We start from the raw sequence: 21,172 nt of genomic DNA on the forward strand, positions 1-21,172 counted from the left end.
CTAGCATGGGAGTCTCCCCTCTGTTTCCTGCCAGAGACCCGGGCCTTTACCTACAACAGCCTGGCACAAACTCCAGAAAAAGCTGCTGGCTCTCAGTCTGGCAAGCTCAGGCTATGTTAAAGGGGCACAGACACACTCATGAAATAGACCTGTACTACATATTCCAGTGGAATGGAAGACAAGCAGAGTGAAACCTCTTCCACATAATACACATCTATATCCACAGGATGATGGAAGCTTGTGAGACTGAACACTGTTTGAAATGCTTTAAGTTGGTGATTAACACTGTAATTTATGTCTATTTTAGATTTTGGGGGGCAAGCAGTGCCTGCTTTGCTTTCCCTGGTGGAACGTCACTGGTATCGTTTAACTTTAACTGGTATCAACAAATACTTATATACCCTGATTAAGTCTACATTACTTTTATGTGGAAAAAACCTCTTTGTTGTGTGACTCTCATCAGCAACATGGTGCATGGCCAAAGCTAACAGGAGACAAACCTGCACAGCTCCACTGTTGTGTCTGTCTGACAAAGTGAAAGGTGGATAGGGCAACATTAAATGCAGAGCTTTACTTAAGGTCACAAAACTGTCCTTAACCTTTGCCACAGCTTTGCATATGACAGAATATAAACTCTATAAGTGAGAATCAGAAGATAAATGAGCTCTTTTATTTTTTGTAAAGTACAAAGTTTAACAGTTTTCATGTTGTACAAATGTTTTAATCATGTCGTCCAGGAAGCCTTACATATCCCATACGCTTTATCTGGCATCTGTTTGAACAAAAGATCTGCTCTTTATATGCTGAACATTACAGCTCAGTTCTCAAGATGCCATTCTTTCACAACTAAATTAATGAACTCGTCAACCAAAATGAGCAGCGGCCCATACTTTATTCAAAATCACCCTTGGTAGCAGCAAGTGAAGGTTATGAAATTCAGAACATCACGACTGTGAGAGCACAGTAAAGTTATTCTTTTCTTAATCTGACTGCAGATTTCACAGTTTGACGTCTCCTGTAGCTTCAATGACTAATAGGTGACTATACATATATATATTACTACAGCTATATAAACTACTGCTCACATAAAAGCCTGCTCTTTATCCATTGGATCTGACAGCCTGTACAGAACTATCAATGGGTTTTCCTAAAACACAATAATCCGTGCACAGACGGACTTTGATGCTTTGTCGTTCCATCTCACCTTTTTGACACGAGGACTCGTTTAAAGAATCAGGGGAGAAAAAAAATCAATCTTCTGCCTAAGAGAGTGGAAGTCGAACCAAAGCCCATTATTTTGGTTCTGAGTGGAGTCACCCCTCGAGAGTGTAAGAAAACAAAGACCGTGCTAAAGGATGAACACATCATGAGGCAACAATCCTCTGAAACCAAATTCCTCATTTCACAAATGTAATTCTTATTAAAGCCAAATACATATGAAAGTAGTTACTGTTGTTTTTTAAAGAGACATCACAAGGAACAAAATACACATTTCTTGACAGTTCAATTAGTTTTAAATCCTATTATCTCTTTCAGTTTCCTTACCTCCACACACACACACACACACACAGTTCTTTAGCATTAGTAGCCTAGGTTAAGCAGTATAAAAATGTTAATGTATGCAGTTATAATGACAAACAGAAACGCTTTATCCAGCGCTCTGAGTGCTCAACCAAGCACACTGACAACCGACAAAATCCTTATTTTTCTTTAGCTGTTTCTCTCACCAGTTTACAAGTACTTACAGATGAGTGGATACAGTGTCCAGTCGTCCTACATACTCATCGGTCAGGTGGTGTTGGATGTCGATCTCCCCCCTTGTACAGTCTAACTTGAACTGGCATGCTTTTTACATGCTCTGTGATCCCATGTGAATCTTTTATGAGCCCCGACCTATGTTTCATTTTCACATTTCATTGCGAGCGTCAGAGCCACACACTTTTCTAAAGCACATTTGGAAGCTTTGTAGACACACAGGCTTTATTAATCCAGCAAGAAAAAGTTCATTAAAGATATATTAGAAAAATTAAAACTGAAAAATAATGTACAAAAGAGAAACAGTAGTTGTAATTGTATTAGTATCATATTGTGGTGTGTCAACTGGCTGTTTTAAATTTTTTTCTAACTCTGGCTTCAATAACATCCTTTCAGATCTTGAATCTGGGGGTTTTGTAAAGTAATCCTCCTGCAGTGACAAAAACATTGCTTGAAAGTCTTGCAAATGTATTAAAAATAAAAAACTAAAACTATCTACAGCCTTTTCATGACACTCAAAATTGAGCTCAGGTGCATCCTGTCTCCACTCCACACCTGTCAGATGTTTCTACAACCTGAGTCCAGCTGTGGTAAGTCCAGTTGGCTGGGCATAATTTGGAAAGGCACTCACTTGTCTGAAGCACAGATCTAGGGAGGGATATAGAAAGATTTCTGTGCCATTGAAGGTGTCAGTGATCACAGTGGCCTCCATCATCCATAATGGTGGAATCACCAAGACTCTTCCTGGAGCTGGCCGATCTGGGTGATTGGGGAAGAAGGGAGTAAGGGAGGTGAGCAAGAATCAGATGGTTACTCTGACAGAGCTCCGGTGTTGCCCTGTGGAGAGGGGAGAACCTTCCAGAAGGACATTTCTGAAGCACTTAATCAATCAGGCCTGTATGGTCCTCAGTAAAAGGCACGTGATAGTCCTCTGGTCTCTGGTCTAATTCTGAATTCTCTGGTGTAATGAAACCAACTCTTTGACTTGAATGGCAGGCATCATGTCTGCAGAAATCCAGGCACCACTTACCTGGCCAATACAGTGAAGCATGGTGGTGGTGGCATCATGCAGTGGGGATGTTTTGTGGCAGCAGGAACTGGGAGACTAGTCAGGGTCGAGGGAAAGATGAATACAACAATGCACAGACACATCCTTGCTGATAACCTTGATGGCCTTGGGACCACTCTGTGAATGTCTCTGAGTGGAAAACATCACAGCAAGAATTTCTGGCACAACTTCACCTACTTCCAAGGTGACCCTGATGAAGGCCACAAGCCGAAACTCATTGGTCAGTCAATAAAGTTGTTCCTCTTCCCTTAAGTGTTGCTGGAGTTCCTGCATTGTGAATGTCTCTGAGTGGCCCAGCCAGAGCCCAGTTGAATATTTCTGGAGCGATCAGAAAATGACTGTACACATCCAACCTGATGGAGCTTGAGAAGTTCTGCTGAGAAAAATGGAAGAAACTGCCCAAAAATAGGTGTGCCAAGCTTGTCGCGTCATACTCAAAAGGCTTGAGGCTGTAATTGCTTAGAAAGTCTGTGAGTACTTGAGCGTGCTGTTATTAGGTTTTTTTATTTTTCCTAAATTTGTGAGAATTTCAAGCAACATTTTGGTTGAATAAGGCAGTAACATGACAAAAGTGAAGTCCTGAGAACACTGGTAGGTGTACTGTGCATCCCGTCTTTGACTGCATTTGATTCTTACCGGTGTGAACTCAAGAGGTGGATTCACGGGTGATTGGGCCATAGTAGTCTGGTGCACACTCAGTAGCATGCTGCCTTTGCTCTGATTTTATTTAAGCCATGTTTTCTCAGTTGTCCTAGGGAGTAGCCGTCTGTAAACCCTCAGGGACAGCTTTTCACCATCTATCCCCATTATAAGGCATTACCGTCCTCTGCCTTTCCCAGAGTGTCACTTCATTTTTGTGAAAGCTCTGCCATGGCACATCCTCTCCATAATGAATACATCCAGTTCTGCTGCACTGAAATTAGGTTTACAGGGAAACTGTGGAATGATGATTTTCCTGTACATAAATCTAACCTTATTATAGAGAGTGTTGATGAAACAGCAGTTAATTAATTCTTTGCTGATAAATTGAGGACTACATCTGCAGTACAGTAAACATCATTGGATCCACCATTAGGTGGGAGACATGGCTGGTCATAAATAATATGTTAGCATCACTCCACAGCAGCTTGTTTTTGAATTTAGGTTTCATGTTTGAGCTCTGGTGAATTGAGCCTCTGAGGATTTGGTGTCTAATAGCACTATGAAGACATTTTTCTTTCAGTGGGACCCTGCTGTTTTATCTTATCCACATTAGATTGTTTGTAAAAACAGGATCTTTTTATACTTCCTTGCATCATTCCTCCTTAGACACGGTAAACAAGCTTGGAATCCTTTATGTCTATAGATGTTTGTACTAGTAATGTATATGAATATAATGGATCATGTCCACAGACTTTAGGGTCATTCTTTCAACCATCTACATGTCTTGGCAGCCGGGGATCGGTCCGCCAGGGCCCCTGCTCCTGGCCGCCGTCCGGCTCACAAAGCGCCCGAACCCTACGGTGCCTCCTGCAGGTGGTGGGCCTGCAGGGGGATGGACCCATGTCCCTTTTTCGGGCTGTGCCAGGCCCAGCCACCTCCCCGGGCTTGGCTCCAGGGCGGGGCCCCGGTAATCCTATCCTGGGCAGGGTGAACTGTTCCTCGATGGTCTTCTCATAGGGGTCTTCGGAATCCCTCTTTGTCTGGTCCCTCACCCAGAACCAATTTGCCATGGGAGACCCTACCAGGGGCTAGAAGCCCCCGGACAACATAGCCCCTGGGATCCCTGGGACACAGAAACCCCTCGACCACGATAAGGTCGTGATTTGCAGATGCGTCTACATGTAACAGTAAAAAAAACCCTAACACTGGCAGCTTTTGTGTTCCAGTTTTTTAACACTTTCTTAAGTCTGTGCCTCATGTTTTGACCTTACAAGACAGTCTGTCCTTTGTGTGTGACACTAAAGCAAAGTCAAACAGTTTTTCTTGGGTCTGATTTGCAGCACAAACCTGACAGTAGTAAATGCTGCTGGTGCAGGAATGCAGCCGCATAAATGTTTTCAGTGAATCGCTGAAACTTCTTCTGTTGACTGAGACACTGAAAGCGTCACCAGAGCTTAAATCCACACAGACTTTTCTGTGAAATCACCAGGCGAGGCATTAGTTAGATCACCAACCAAGCCATTTGTGGTTGAACAGGATAAGCTGATTTACTTCACAAGACACCAAACTGAATTTACTTTTATTGTTATTTTAATAAATGAATCTATGAATTGGTGTCGTCTGACTTTGAGGAAGGGATGAGGATTGATACTACAGGTGAAGTGGAGCCAGTTATAGCATAGCTCAGCATAAAGACAGGAAGATACATGTAGTTAAACATTTATTAAATTTTAGTTTTTGTCCTGTTATGTATCAGGAAAATGTGTCAAAGCCCCCAAATCAGTTTACAGGCTGTACATTAACCACACAAAGGACTGCGCTGTACTTTTTCATGTCTAACATGTAGAGGAAATTAAATATGCCTCTTTAAAAAAACATCACTCACACACGGAACACTTAGTTTTACCAGGTGTTGAAATGTTTTAAATTATAATACGTTGTCAGACTGAGCTGAAAGAACCACTTCTTTGTTATTATAGAACTGTGACACTATGCTACAGTATGGTACATTAGATAACATTACTACACAAAACAATTAAAAAAACAACTTTTCCGCAGCCATTGACGCATCTAATTAGTTCAGTGGCTCGAACTGCAGCGTTGTTATGGAGGAAATGAGGTAACCAAGGAATCAAAAACCTGATTAGACATGAGAAATGAATCCACCACGCTGTGTTTCAGGATTATAATCATGTGCACATTTGAATAATTGCATTTAAATAAGATAATTTCCCACAAGCACAAAGAACATTGCTTTACAAACTAAACAGTGTCCTTTAAATTAGTTTTAGGCTTTGAGAGTTAGATCATGTCTAGAGCTCAGACATGTTTATTAGCCCAACACTGACTTAATGTCACATTTCTCAAGTCTTTATAAACTACTAGGGAACACGAGTGGGTACTAAATATTCTCAGCAGACAAGCCTAAGTGTAGAGTGCAGTTATTTGTACTGGAACGTAAATTTCCTTCAGCTGCAGGAAGCAATTTTGAACATGATTTGTATTAGCCTCCAACAAAGGAATGCTTCGTCTTAATGTGCTGCTGCTGCAAAGACTCGCGCTGGACCGTGTGAGCCAATAGTTTGTGACAGTGATGGATGAGCTGCTGTAAGCACAATAAATTACCTAAATTATTTTTCAAGCACATCAGGTTGCAGCTTTCAGTGGCATGTTTGCTGCCAAAGTTCCCCATTCATTATAAGAAGCTATCCCCATAACAAGTATGAAGGCCAGTAAACATGGCAGGAAATGTCAGGCTGACAGAAAACCTTACGAGCCACCTCGGTTTAAATATCAGCAGTAAAAGTGACAGCAACATTTATAGGTGTAAGCCTGCCTTATCCACAGTATTAGCACTACTGGAAGTCAGTTACTTACATCAATATCTTAAGTGTATCTTAAGCGGGGGTGCATTTCAGTCTGAACCTCATCATTCTCCCTTTCCATCAAAGAGAAAAACTTATTTTTAAAGGTAACGGCTAATGTTTTTTTACATGTACAGTACTGTGGAACAAACTGGTCTTCAGCAGTACTCTGGGCTTTCTGGAGGTTTTTCAAAGTTTTTCCACATGAAAAATATCAAAACATTTTACGGTACAGAGGAGGCCAAGACAGAGGTTCAACGATGAGTTTGTACAGCCATGTGTAAAACACGGTGGAGACTCTGTGTCATGGTCTGCGTGCAGGTAGGCAGGAAAGGATGCAACGCAGACTCATATGTGGAGGTGAAACTTAAACTCAAAAAGCAGCTTTATTGCTGGACACTAGGAAAAAAGTAACTAAACCTGAAGATACAAAATAAACCAGGCAGGCTTGGCAGGCAGAACATACAGACGGTATGAGGGAGATACACAGGGAACGACAAGGGAACAGGAAACTCATCAGGAACACAGCCGGGGCAAATTACACACAACCAGACATAGGACGCAAAGCTTAACATAACACAGAGACAGGAGACTACCAAAGTAAAACAGGAAGTAACGGGAACACACGCAGAGAGACCTGACTGGGGAAACATGGATAACATGACAGGCAGGGGAAGACAGAATGAAACACGAGGGAAACGAGACACAAGAACTCACAACAAATATTATCACAGACACACCGAGGGCAAAGACACAAGGCGGAAATACGAACTAATCAAAATCTAAACCGGAACAACCAAGGCAATAGACGGGGGTGTCCAACTCCAGTCCTGGAGTCGGAGTCAGAGTCAGACAGACTTTATTTATCCCCGAGAGCTGCTGTCCTGCAGCTTTTTGATGCGCTCTTGTTCCGACACACCTGACTCTAATGAATGGCTTGTTACCAGTCCTTTGCCAAGCTTGATGGTGTGCTGAAGAGGTAATCCAACCATTTCATTCAGCTGTGTTGGAGTAGGGATGCATCTAAATGCTGTAGGACAGCAGCTCTCGGGGACTCGAGTTGGACACTCCCGTACTACAGAATCAACTTAAGACTACCAAAGAGGACTTAAACATGATACAAAATGACATGAAAACACAAGAAAGCTCCAAACGCTGGGTGAAATAACCCAGGATCGTGACACTCTGTCACAGTTTGGGCTTTTCGCTCAGTGGTGTTATTATTATTAACTGATGGAATAATGAATGTAGACTAGAAATGCTTTCACCAATAAACTATTTCTGTTTATTTTCCAAACCAAATATAAAAAAATCAAAAAGGGCCTGAGACTTTTCATGCTGTATGTCTTCATGTGATAGATTTAGGCTGTATGAATGTTAATCCTAGCCCATTCCACCACATGTCCAAACTTATTCAGCTAAGATGTCTGTTCTCTGTGTCAGCGACAAAGCACCGCTTCTTCTCAGCAGCAGAGGTCTGAGTGCAGCTCTGCTCTGAAATCTGAACTTTAGCTTTTGTGAAGGGACAGATTTGTATGTGGAGAGTCTTCCTTATTTATTTACATCTTCTGTTTGAGTCAGTCACAATGCTCCAGTGGACCGCTTATTATTATTATTTGCCACCATATATCAGCTCACTGCACTCAGTAGTGCAGCAAACATTTTCCACTCAAACCCACAGAGGATAAGCTCATCCCTGACTGTGATCAATTTTCCATTTCCACAGAGGGACCCAGCTATTGTTTGCGGCTTCTCTCTGAAGCCAAGAGGAAAACATGAAAGAGGTGAGAGGCTAGAGGTGAGCCAGCAGCGCAAAGACATGCATCAGAAACTACTTCATACTATACCATGTGGCTAACATGGCACACAAGCTGTGTCCAGGTTTCTGACCACAAAGTAAAGAATTGATGTTATGTCCTTATTTATCACCATATCTGAATATATCTGCGATATCTCAGTGAAACTTTCATCTACCAATGGTTGATAAAAGTGACTATTTGCACTTTTTAGCTAGAAATGTTTCTCTTCTCTTATATGCTGCTTTGTCGCCATTTAACCTTATAGATTTTCTCTAGTATTTCCTTATTAAATAATTCTAAAATAAGAATTCAAAACAAATTCCCTCAAAAAAGCCACTGAAACCACCACACCAATACAGATATTATACCAAGCAGCAACCTGACAAATCAAGCCAACGCTAAATGGAGGAAAATTGAAGTAATGAAGGGTCACTAATGCTGTTTAAAAAAATTATTTAATCCTCATAGACCAGGGGTGTCCAACTCCAGGCCTCGAGGGCCGGTGTCCTGCAGGTTTTTGATGTGTCCTTGATCCAACACAGCTGATTCAAATGGCTAAATGACCTCCTCAACATGTGTTGAAGTTCTCCAGAGGCCTGGTAATGAACTCATCATTTGATTCAGGTGTGTTGACACAGGCTGAGATCTAAAACCTGCAGGACACCGGCCCTCGAGGCCTGGAGTTGGACACCCTGCTACAGACCCTTTGTTAAAATAGAAAAATTAGTGAATTTGTTTATAATTGACTAGTTTTAATTGTACTGGGGTCTACGTGTTTCTTTTGGTTTTTCTTATTCAAATATAAAATAAAGTCACTTCTAAAATACATACACAAATAGTCTAGTCATTGATTTTGGTGAGGGAGATCATACATATATATACACATATATATATGTATATATATATATATGTGTATATATATATATGTGTATATATATATAGATATACAAACACACACAACTATATATTCTAATTGCTTGGAGTTAGAGACAGGTTTGAACAGCAGTGATCACTTCAGAGAGTTGATTAAAGCATGTAATAATTGTGCCATTTACTGAAATTTCATAGTCTTAGACCAAAAGATAAATCCTTAATAGCCCCATATGATATATTGTGGTTTAATAAACATCTGATTAAGCACGGATATGTTTAAATATCTTTAATTCTTTATATTTAAAGACAGTCTCGTTGTCTCCTGATATACTCCCACACCAACTGCATGACACTGAGATTGGGGCTCCGTGGGAACCAAACCATCTATGACAGACTCCTTGTTTTGCTATTGGCTGAAGAAACTGCTTCCTAATTTGGGAGAGATCAGAACCCTGTCTGAAGTAATGGATTACTAAAATTGCTAAAAACAGTAACGTACATATAATAATTCAGAAAAACAGAAAATCTGCCACCTTGTCGAGAAATTGAATTGAACGACACAGAAGGTTAGCCAGGACTGCAAGCCAGTACAAAGTGAACACAAGCCTGGTGGGCCGTGTACACTGCTGGCTCACGTAAACACTGCACACAGAGAAGATTCAGCTGTTTCAAAACTGCATCTCCTGCCATTCGGTCTAAACAACTAACAACACATCTTTTTAGACTTCATCGAAGCCTTTATGATTCGTCTCTGGCCATGTAAATGCTGGCAACGTCTTATCGAGACATGTTATAGTGAGAAAGTCTGGAGAGAGGGAGCAGGTGGCTTTTGGGACTCTATTAAGAGCATTAGGCTTTCAAGGAACGTCTCCCTCAGGCGCATGCATTTTGCAACATGATCAGTTGAGGAAATTAGCGGGAGAAAAGTCTAATCCATTTTGCTGGAAAGTGGAAATGTGAAAAAGCCCTAATAAGATCTAGCTAAAAGGCTTCTAGTGTGCTCTCCTCTGACTGAACGGGCAGCCTGACAAAATGCAGAAACTCAAACGTGATGAACGGAGGTTTGTCTCTTGCTGGTCAGCAGATTTAATTGCAGGAAGACGAGCCATTTCCTGAGATGAAATGTGTAGTCTCCTGTGAAGAAGTGATTTAGTGACATCTGGGTGTCTTAAAAGGATTAACAGCATACAGTACTATCTGTCTTCTGGCAGTGGGCAAAACGTGACGTGAGGGCGAGTCGTCGTTGGTTTCTGCAGGACAGCTGCTGCCATAGAGTCAAGGTGAAGAGGACGACAGTGGGCTGGGAAAATCAATTTGACCTCTTATATAATCTGTTTTTACTGTTATGTAATATAGCCTTAGCAATTATCGGACGAGCTTCGAACAGTTGTGTTCCTGCGAGAGGTTGTAGGCGGTATTAGGACAGTTTAAGCTCGGAGGGTAAGTTTAAGTGTAGCTAAAGATCCTGGATACAAGAGCACACTTTGATCGTTACAGCTAAGTGAAGCATCCACAGCAATAAACTCTGTAGGAAGCTGAGAAGTAATCTTGCACGCACATAGTAACCTATCAACAATCAAACTGGAGCTTTTGATTATGTTATTTAGTTTTGTCATCATCGGTTATTTATAGTAACTCATAGGGAGTGAAAATGAAAACATGCTTAATGGTTCAATTAGTGTGTTAGTGGTAAATGGACTGATTCTTGTATAGCGCTTCTCTACTCTCCCAGAGCACTCTGTACAACATTCACACAAGCAATGCTTTCTAACTACCATTCACACACCCATGGATGCTTCGGAGAGCAACTTGGGGTTAATGCCCGAGGATATTTGGCACGCAGGCTAGGGGGAGCCAGGGATTGAACCACCAACCTTCCTGAGCTACAGCCACCCCGTGCTCATCCAAATGATGAATGATGATTTCCTTGATTGTTGATTGATGATTGTTTTCCTTTTTTTCATCCTCTCAATTGGTCTTTTTTACTATATAATAATTTTACTATCATGAGTATTGAGATTTTAACACGCTGGCTTCAGTTTTCTTAGTTTTCACCTTAACACGTTAAAAATATGCAGGAGAAGAGGAAATATTGAAAATAGTGTAGAAACTTAAAGAAACCTGTTTCTTTAATCATTGCATCACACAGTATAATTTTTTAGAAGAAACATTTTATATTACCTCTTGCTGTTGTACCCATAGTGGAGTCCAAGCCTTACACTCTGTATAATGAGCTCTTTATAATCATCACAGTGTGCAGAAGTGCTGCTGTGGACAACCATACTCATCTCTGTCCACAGTCAGCCCTCTACATCGTGCAGTGACCTTTGTCTCATTGCCATAGTCTTGTGGAAATGTCTTTAGTTGATGTATTGATTATCAGACAGCCTGTAGTATTTGTCCATCATCATAAGGTAAAGTATGCTCTGTAAGATGCCCTGGATGGGGTCGCAGTTGTCCAACTGTCCTGACACAAGTCGTTGTTGATCTCACTGTTGTAGGGGAAAGACTCTAGGGCTGCAGATAAGACTGTTGCCATGGTCCTGAAGGAGATACCAAGTAAGGCGTCATCAGAAGGGAAGCCCCTCCTCACAGTGACTACCAAGGTGGGCAGATGCATTTCAGAAACACCCCACCCACCCCCAATCCCCAGCCCCCACCCCCTGGATTTAAGTGGAAAGTCCTCCTGTGTTGGTCACACTGAAACACGAGCAAAGCTTTGAGTGTCCTATAACTGACCTCTACTGTCTACTAACTCCTAACTTGAGCCTTATGACTGTTGTATTTAACAAAGAAGCAAAAATTATTTCATTTCCAGCTGCTCTATGGGGTATAAAACCCACCTAATGCATCACTACATTTGTACAAACAGAGCATAATGATGTTACCATCTACACAAGTCACCTCAAATTCACTGCAATTATTCATGCGACTCTTTATCTTTTCCAATTAGCCTCTGCAACACTCGTAGTGCTCGTCCACTTCTATATTTAACACTGTATGGGGATTAACCACAAATTTCGTGTCCCATTCATAATCGGGTCAGTCAAACTTCCTCGTGAACTTTTTACACCTCATAAGCAGCTAATCCTCAGCACAAACAGTGTGTGAATGCATTTCCAAAAAATGCTATGTCACACAGCATGGCATTGAGCTGTTGGTGGTGTTCTTTGAACCAAAGACTGCAGCAAATTACTGCAGCCATTGCTGAGCTTTTCACTTCTGTTGCTTTTTAAGTGGTAAAGCAGGATGGAGGCTATGCACCAAGTGCCAGTATGAGTTTTGTTGCCCTGTGCTTGATTGCTTCTGTGGGTGCTGCTGCTGCGTGTGTGTCTATGTTTTAATGAGCTGTAGCATGCTTTACTCCTGTTTTATTTTCAAATACAGTGTGTGGCTTGATAAGTTCTCATACAACAGATATAATGTTCCCACTTAAGTGTGTGTGTGTGTGGGGTGGGGGGTAATTATAGCCCCAAATTATTTGCTCAGTCGACACCAACAGTGCACGATTTAAAGATTTACCTTAAACCAAAGTGTAAAGGGTCAGGAAGGAATCAGTGATTGTTAGCTTCGCATTAACACACGGTTAGTGTCAGCCTACATTTCCTGTATCTGACATTTCTGCTCATTTAAAATGCTGCAGTGAGGCTGAAACCAAATTAATGGGAATAATAGATCAATAACATCCTTATATTCCCAGTTTGGATGTTAGCAGCTCATATTTCTCCTGCTACTTTACATTGAGTTTTATTGTTGCTTCAAACAGGCAACGCTCCATCAGTTATGCCCAGCGAGTCTGAACGACCACCGGGGAATGTGGTGATAACGGCCTATTGAGTGTGCTGGTAGGTAGAGGAGGCCGCCTACTGGCAATATGCACGGGGCTGATAACAGCTGATGATGGCCATTCATGGGCTAAAAACATTCAAACTGGGGGGTTATAACATTTTACAGCCTTCAAATGTCAATAGTCTTGTCTTAAGGCCCAGCATTGACTGAAAAGAACATGAACACAAATGTGGTTACCATTTCGGTGTACTTCTCACAGTGCAATGATAACAGCATGTTTCCATAAAGCCACAGGCTTCAACTTTCAAAATGAATCAAAAATAACAAACAATAACAAAACAATATAAAACATCTCTTCTCACTATTGTCTTCACATAATTATAAAAATGATCAAAGCTACAGCAAAGACACAAACTTAGAGGCCCATTATACATACTAAGCAGGACAAACATGCATAATGTGTAGACAGCGAGTTTCCTGTATCCTCTTTTTTTTAAAAAGGTAGAAAAATGTGTAGAATTATAACAGCTGAATCATATTTCAGTACCACAGACATGTAACAGTAACAACCACTTTGCTGGGCTTGCTTTTTGCACGTCCTTCACCAAAACCCCTCCAGTGTTCGCGCACACTATTTCATAGATAAGTTGTTTAAATATTTTATGTGCTAAAATGGTTGAAGGGTGTCTATGAAAAAGTCAATTTTTCTCCAGAATTTTATTTTAATATCTGGATTGTCAGTTAGTCAAAATCACCTTCCAGTAAAATAAACTTAAATGACAGCGTCAAAGCGAATGCTGGATGTTGATTCCACTTGGCTGGACTCAACTCATGATTGAAGTGCTCTCCAGTGGCTGAGGCAGCAGTTTGAGAAGTTTCCCAGCCTGATGTCACTTAGCAGAGGCTAAGTCACAGCCAGTGGTCCCTTTAGCCGCACGTCAAGTCAGGTCAGGTTTATTTGGAAAGCCCAGGATGATGCATGATGTCTAAATGGGCCTCACACAGACAGGCTTCAACCAGCCAGACTCTTTATGATGATACATGAAAAAGAATCAGCATGAAACAAGACGTCACATTCACCTCTTCCTCTATTTAATTCACAGCTCCGATATCCTCATTTCTTGATCTATATAAAACTAAACTACAGTTATGATCTTCAGAACTGTGTGCTACTGTATCTGCAACAGATTTGCTGCTAATTCTCTGTTTTTGTTTTATTTTTGTTATTTTGTTCATTTTTTATGGACTTTTAGTAAAAAAGTAAGATTGAATGTGCAAAAAGTACCTGTAAAAAATGGATACATTCCTTTTTTTAATATTACGTTGTACTTTTTTCACACTGTGTCACCTAAAAACAAATCAGTGAGCACAATATTGTCCTGGGTAGAATATTTCAAACCTTTATTTACAAACAAAGTTCAAACTGAATTAGTGTCCTTGGCCAAAATAGGCAGGGTTAACCTTGGTTTCGGGGCTAACCTACCATGACTCTCAATGCCAGGACAAACTGGAGTAACCAGAGAAATTAAAAAAAAAATATCCAGGATCCTGTTGCTGTGAGGAAGCAGTGCTAACCACTGATCCATACCTCTGCCAGCTCCAGTCATTATAACAAGACACGTTATAGAGCCAGCTGTTTAGGACCAATCTTCGGCATTAATAAAACGAGGCTTGGACGAATCACAATGAAAGTACAGAGCGATGGGCTGTTGAATTGATGATTTTTGTCCAAAGGCAGTCTGGTAGCAAGCTTTTAGTATGAAATAATGGCAGCTTTATTCTTCACTCAAATATATAAGGGAAGAAATGATTCTTTTTTTTTAATATTTCATTTTTGACTTTGTTGCCTAAAGTCAAATCATATAAAGCCATCACGATGACTCATAAAACCCCCAACAAGCCTTTGGGATGAATAGATCATCATCACCACCCACAGGAAACTGCTTGGAAACAAAAGTAACGAGTAAACAACCTGATGCATCACGGAGAAGCTTTCTAATGATTTATAAGAATCAATTTTGCATTTAAAAAAAGACTTGCACAGTTGGATCTTATATAATCCCTGTCCACAGCACTAACCATGAGAACTCTATAAAGCATACAACCTTGACTGTTATCATTTTTCTAGACAACCATCCATTGCATAGCCGCCAGCTTTTAGCTTACAGCTGACATTAGTTCTCTTTGCCTTTATGTAGTGTTTTCCATCCTCTGCACCTCCTCCTACCCTCACCTCAGCCTCCCCTCCTTCAAGGCTCTGACAAGTTTAACTGGTACACAATTCCCCTGACAGCAACATCTGAGAGTCAAGCCCAAGCGGCACAATTAGCTGAAGTTTTCCATTACATAATATTCTAGATTACTGCTTAAAGCACTTGTAAACAAAATGCCAAAGTGCTTTGCATAGGAGAGAGTAAAAAAAAAGGCAGCGAGAGAAAACAGTAACCTCCTCATAGAAAGAGTAATGGGCAAACAGCTCACAAAGCTCCTCTCCTGCCTTAGAAGTGAACCTGTAATTAGTGTTTGCATGCTACCAGCTCTGTGCCTCACACATCTTCCCGGATAAAGATGGTAGATTTTCTGTCCCCATTTTCTGGTTGATTGGAGGAGGAAAATGAAGAGGTCTCATCATTTCAAAGCCATGATTTAGAACAGGCTCCTGTGGCAATTACACAAAGTGCTTTGAAGAACTACATCAGCTTACAGTGATCGTTTAGGGTTGGGCGTAGATCGTACAGGGTCCTCCATCAGAGGGCTGCCAGCAGTCATACAGAAACAAGCTCATCTTCACAGGTGTGCCTCAACTTATAGGCTCAAAAGCGACCGTTCACAGTCAAATCAAGCTTTCAGTCTGTCAGACTCCACATTCACACTAACATCTTTAATGATGCACTTAGGCACAGCAGTGCTTTTGTGCTGAATGCTAATGGGTTATAGTTCCCTTTATGACCATTCTAGTTTAGTGTTACCACGCTACCATATGTTCACCCTTAAGGCGAGACTAGTGTTTAACATTTAACCTTGAAAACATCCCAAATGTAGTCAGTAACAGCGCCAAGCTTTACAACCTCGGGCCTCACATATCACTCTGGAGGATTTTAAAATCCAGTAGGGTTCTTTATCCCTGTCACCCTGTCCATAAAACCAACCTGTGCTAAAAGTTCTCATCTGCTGCTCTCCCCACTCACCAAATGATACGTCCATCGTGGTCATAGTAACACCAGATGGTGTCTTTAGTGAATATGCCACACTTGGAAACTGTTGAAAAATGGAGTTGAGCCTTAAAACGAAGCCAGTGCAGAAATAGCAAAAACAAATGCAACATATCAAATGGCCACTTAAAGCTGGTTTCAAAGCAAGTCGATGCCATGATAACATCCCCAACTTTTCAGCAGAATTAAACATATTTACACCCTTTTGCAGAACATTTTTTGGTCTCTTTGCCTTAAAATTATATATATTTTAAGAGTGTGGCCGTTTTAAGTGACAGGGGGGTGTTGATATAATCTTTATATAAAAGATTGACATATTTTAACATAGCCATGGTCAACAAAACAATGACTAAATATTTCGGCCATCATCCTTTTTTTCCTTATTAATAAACCTTGATACAAAGAGTAGCCATGCACTAAAGCCCAACCTCCTTTATTGTCCATTTTACATTAAAGGCAACCATAATTTACAAAATGAGCAGTAAGTTTCTATAAAATAAAACTTGAAAGAAGTGATTAAAACCATTAACTCGTTAGGAAAGCCTTTACTGAGATCATAAACACTGCAGGCTTGTGTCCAACCTAAGAACTTATTCCAGTCAGGGGAGTTTAAAAAATGTGGGGTGAAGGCATTTTGGCTTTGGCTTCATTTTTCAGGGGCAGAAGCTACAGCCATCTATTTCATATAGTCTGTGGGTGCCAGCTAATATCTATTAAATAACACCTTTTTCTGTCTGGTTAATTGTAATGTCAGTCTATCCTCCAATTCTGATGATGTTGTATATTTGCATGCACTTAACACTAATTAGCAGCTATTTGTTCCCGTGCCCCATACAGCCGATGTATGCACCTTGTTAATCAAGCATGCTAATGTAGCTAACTGTTAGCTTAGCACTCCAGCCCCTGATCTTATTCTGGTTACTTCTGGCTGCAAAAACAGGATGGCAACAACCATAATGCCAGAACTGAAGCCTGAAAGCAACATCCACAAATTACTGGGTGACATCTATTAAAAAAAAACATGTCACTAAAAAGGCTAAATATTAGGCTCAGTGTGTGATCACAAAGATTTATCACCTTGACTTAAAACTGAAATTTCCATCCTTGATTTAAAGAAAAGGCCTGCTGTACCAAAGATGTAGTTTTGTGTGAAATTTGTCACCATATTGTTTCAAATGTCACATTTTCTGGGGATATGCTAATGTCAGCTGTCAGCAGAACATGGCTCAGCAGCATACATCCCAATCATGTCTGTCAAAACTTTAAATCTCTACACTATTCAATTAAATCAGAGCATTACTGGAGGACTCTGGTGTTTTCTAAATGATCCACATGCTGCTCATTTGACAGAACTGACCTTCAGTCAATCAATCAAAAAATAAATAAATAAATAAATAAACAGAGTGGAAAAATCCAAAGTCTTGTAATGTAGAAAAAAGGGTTATAAAAACGTGTCTCAAAAGAAAACAGCCAAACTCACAAATGATTTATTAGATGCTTTGAATGGACAGATGCTGCTTATCATGGTTATCGTCCACTGCATGAAAACACAGCTGCAATCCAAATGCTCAGTCACTGTGAGCATGTGCACTTATGAATGCCATTTACATTGTTAAGGCAGCGTTTGCCTCCAGTCTTTGGGTCTCTGCAGAGTTTTTAAAGAGAACACTATACAATATTTATACAGCTCAACTGGTATTTAATGGCTCGGTTAGCTCGAAGCATGATGTGTTAAGTACATTAAAATCAGAAATAAGACTTGAATCCTGAAAACACAAGACAGAAGGAAATCTTCTATTTTATTCTTACGTGCAAGACGCTAGAGAGTGCATTTGATTGCATGCACTCATGCATACGTTACTGTGCCACAGGCAATATAACCGAGCTGACTTAATGCTTCATTTAAACAGCAAAGCTGTCAATACAGAAATCTGTATAGGAAACAGAACACATTAGTGTACCAGCAAATTAGTACATTAACTATCAAATAGTCAAATACCTGAACTGCTAACAGTCAGTTCACTGTTAATCTGAATAAACATTTAATTAAGTAATGTTTTCACAAAATAACGATCTGCAACACCAGTTACTTATGTAACTGTAATTAAAGTTGCTAAAATTCTTTACATACAAAAAAGTTCAGATGAATATGAGGAGACATGATGGTAAAACCTGTCAAAATATGTTGGAAAGCTTGTTATGTTAAAAGCATTTTTGCTGAATTATATGTAACACAACAACTGATTTGATCCATTTCAGTCTGACTTTAGGGACAAAATCAGTTCAGAAACTGTTTTACTGCAGTTCGGCTTATGAACAGCACTTTAACTTAGTTCATTTTGCTCTTGTTATTTTACTGGACCTGACTGTAGCATTTGATTTAGCCAACCATTCGGTTCAATACAGTGAAGCTAGCTACACACTGGAGACCATACTGGCCACCTTCAAGCGAGTACAAGCCACATATCCACTGAAATGGGTGGAAGATAAACTCATCTCAATCCTCAAGGAAGCAACCTAAGTGACTACCAATGAGAGTGATCTTTGATTGGCTGGTAATAAATATATAAAAGCATCGCCTAGGCAACTGGGGCCATGAATGTTAGCAAAGAGCCATCAGTTTCAACGTGATGTGTGACAAGCTAATCGCTGCTAATGTGAGATGGTGTAGATGGAGAGGCACTCGAGTGGCTCTCATGCAGTTTATCAAACAGAGTGCATCTTAACACTTGGGATCCCACAGGGCTCAGTCCTTGGACCTGTTTTGTTTCCTTTATATCTGCTGCTATTCAGCCATGTAATCCATAATTATACACGAGTGTCTCACCATCTTATGTGCTAATGATTGGCAAGCTCATGTCTCATTTAGTCTCCGGCCACACTGCCATTACGAACTGTGTGCCTTTAATTCTTACTGCTGAACTCTGATAAAAACTTAAGTCCTCATTATTGGTCCTGATCATATTTCTAATAATGTTAGTCCCCTTTGTTGGACAAGTAATAAGAATATCACCCTCAGACTCTTCAGAGCAGACAGTCGATTAAAGGTTCCACAGTCCAGTCTTTAAAACAAAGGGACACTGTGCTTTCACTGTTTTAGCCCAAAACTGTTGGGCAATTTTTCTTTGACCATTAGGCTCAGCACAATCAGGTCCTATTTAAAAAAAAAAAACACCTCTAAAAACAGGCTTTTGTATAATGTTTTATAATATTTTCTTATAATTTTAGCCTTGCCTGAGTTGCCTATTGTTTGTACATATATATATGTCACTCTATATAGTGAGATGGCAAAAACATAAACAGCAAACAGAGAAATAGAAGAGCAATGGAAGAATTTCCTCCTCTCACAGAAACATTCACACATATGGGTTTTTTCTTTTTAACTCAGGTGATATGTAGTTGATTGAGTACAAGTGATTTAATTAAAAGCAACAAAAAGTCACTTAAGATGAGTCACTTGCTGCATTAAAGGCCAGCAGCTGAGTGGTTATCATCCGGGTTAGGGTTAGCTCAAATGAAGCATGCACTCCTTTCACACCGCTAACAGCTGTAACTGATTCAGCAGCGGCTTAGCCTTCACTCAGACTCAAATGAACCTTTGCAGAGCAAGCACAGTCTGTAAATCACTTAATATGACCTTTAAAAACAAATCCACCCTCATGGATTTCATTTTAAGATTGGTTGCTTCAGACCAAATTGGACAAGAACACACTGGCTGGCAACAAAAGGTGAAATAAAGTTACTCGACATTGTGAGACTTCCCATGGACAAAATCTCTACTCAGACAGCAGAGCAGCACAAACACAGCCTAATTATCTGTGCTGGGTCACTGTTCCTGCTACTCAGCACAATCTCTCACTCCACAGACTAACGGCCCGTCTCTGGATGTTATTCATGTCCTCTTTTAAAGCATCTCTGCTGCAGAGCAAGGATAAAACCAAAGCCGTCATTTCCCTTCTCCCATTGCTGATCACCACTGATAAATAAGAGTAAGAAATAAACACAAAGAAGGATTCATATAATGTCAGTATAATGTAATAGAGGCACAACATATAATATGTTGCCCTGCTTCTCTTGAGTTTTTCCAGTTTTCTAATTAGTTTTTATTTTTATTTAATTTTCACTTTTTGCTTTTAATTCAGTTTAGTTTCAGTTTGTTTCCAGAGTGCGTTTGTTTGTTCGTTTTTAAAACGTTTAGTTTTACTTTAGTTTCTATTAGTTTCAGTGTTATTTTTAGTCCTCATTAATTATTATTGCACAGAGGACATATGTGAGGACCGGGTTTAGGGAAATAAAATCAGACCTTTTTGAAAGCACCTGACTCACAGTCTTGTACACACCAAAGCCTCATCAGGAAACAAACACTGAAATTAAGAATATTTCCTGTATATATCTTCAAATTTTATTTTAGTTGGTTTTGCAAGTTCACAAAATCCCAGTTTGAATATTTTTCAATGGTTTTGTTTTTATCTTTGTTAACTGAAATATTTTTTCACACGTTTTGACATTTAGCTTCCAGCTGGTGGAGCAGATCCTAAAGAAGGTGAATGACTCCCCAATCAAAGAGACAAATGGCTTTTACGTACACAGCACTTTTCTCGTCTTGCTGACTACTGAACACTGCACTTTACTGTTGACACACATTTACACAGATCTTTCTAATACGCGCTTTAAGTGCATTACCTGTCACACGGCCATGTTACAATGACCATTTAGCCTAATATTCATGTCTCTGAGCACGCGGTCAGATATTTGTTTTTTATAGTTTCTCCAAAAGAGGTCGAGCAGCGCCCAGCGTGCACTCCAGATTTATTCAGGAAGTCAGCGTAATTGCAAAGTAATATAACGCTATCAAAAGCCCGTCCAAAACTTCATCGAACATATGGCAGATTGTGCTCAGCGCACTTCATGCTTGCTAACTAACAGGACCTTCATTAAAATCCTGCTTGTGGCCATGGCCTGCACAGCAACAACAGGAAATGTCACATTTCCTCGCTGCCAGCATTATGGACACGCTACACAATGACATCACCGGTGGCGGCTGCTTTCCTCTCCAAATGATGAAGAAATGGCTGGCAAATTGAGACCAGCTGCACCTGAAGTGTTGTGAGGCTTCGTAGTACCAATAATGAACTGGATGTGACCTATTCAGCAGCTGCTCTGGCAACC

General features: G+C 40.3%; 1 protein-coding gene across 1 annotated transcript in view; it reads left to right on the forward strand.

Annotated features, from left to right (window-relative positions):
• pex5la (peroxisomal biogenesis factor 5-like a) overlaps positions 1-21,172 on the forward strand; it is a 103,437-nt gene that overhangs the window by 35,060 nt on the left and 47,205 nt on the right. The window contains 2 exon segments of the mRNA XM_039607085.1: positions 4,258-4,453; positions 11,480-11,608. Coding sequence (XP_039463019.1) covers positions 4,258-4,453; positions 11,480-11,608 — 325 coding nt within the window.

This window comes from Oreochromis aureus, linkage group 23 (assembly GCF_013358895.1).
Source record: "Oreochromis aureus strain Israel breed Guangdong linkage group 23, ZZ_aureus, whole genome shotgun sequence".
Classification (NCBI taxonomy): Eukaryota; Metazoa; Chordata; class Actinopteri; order Cichliformes; family Cichlidae; genus Oreochromis; species Oreochromis aureus.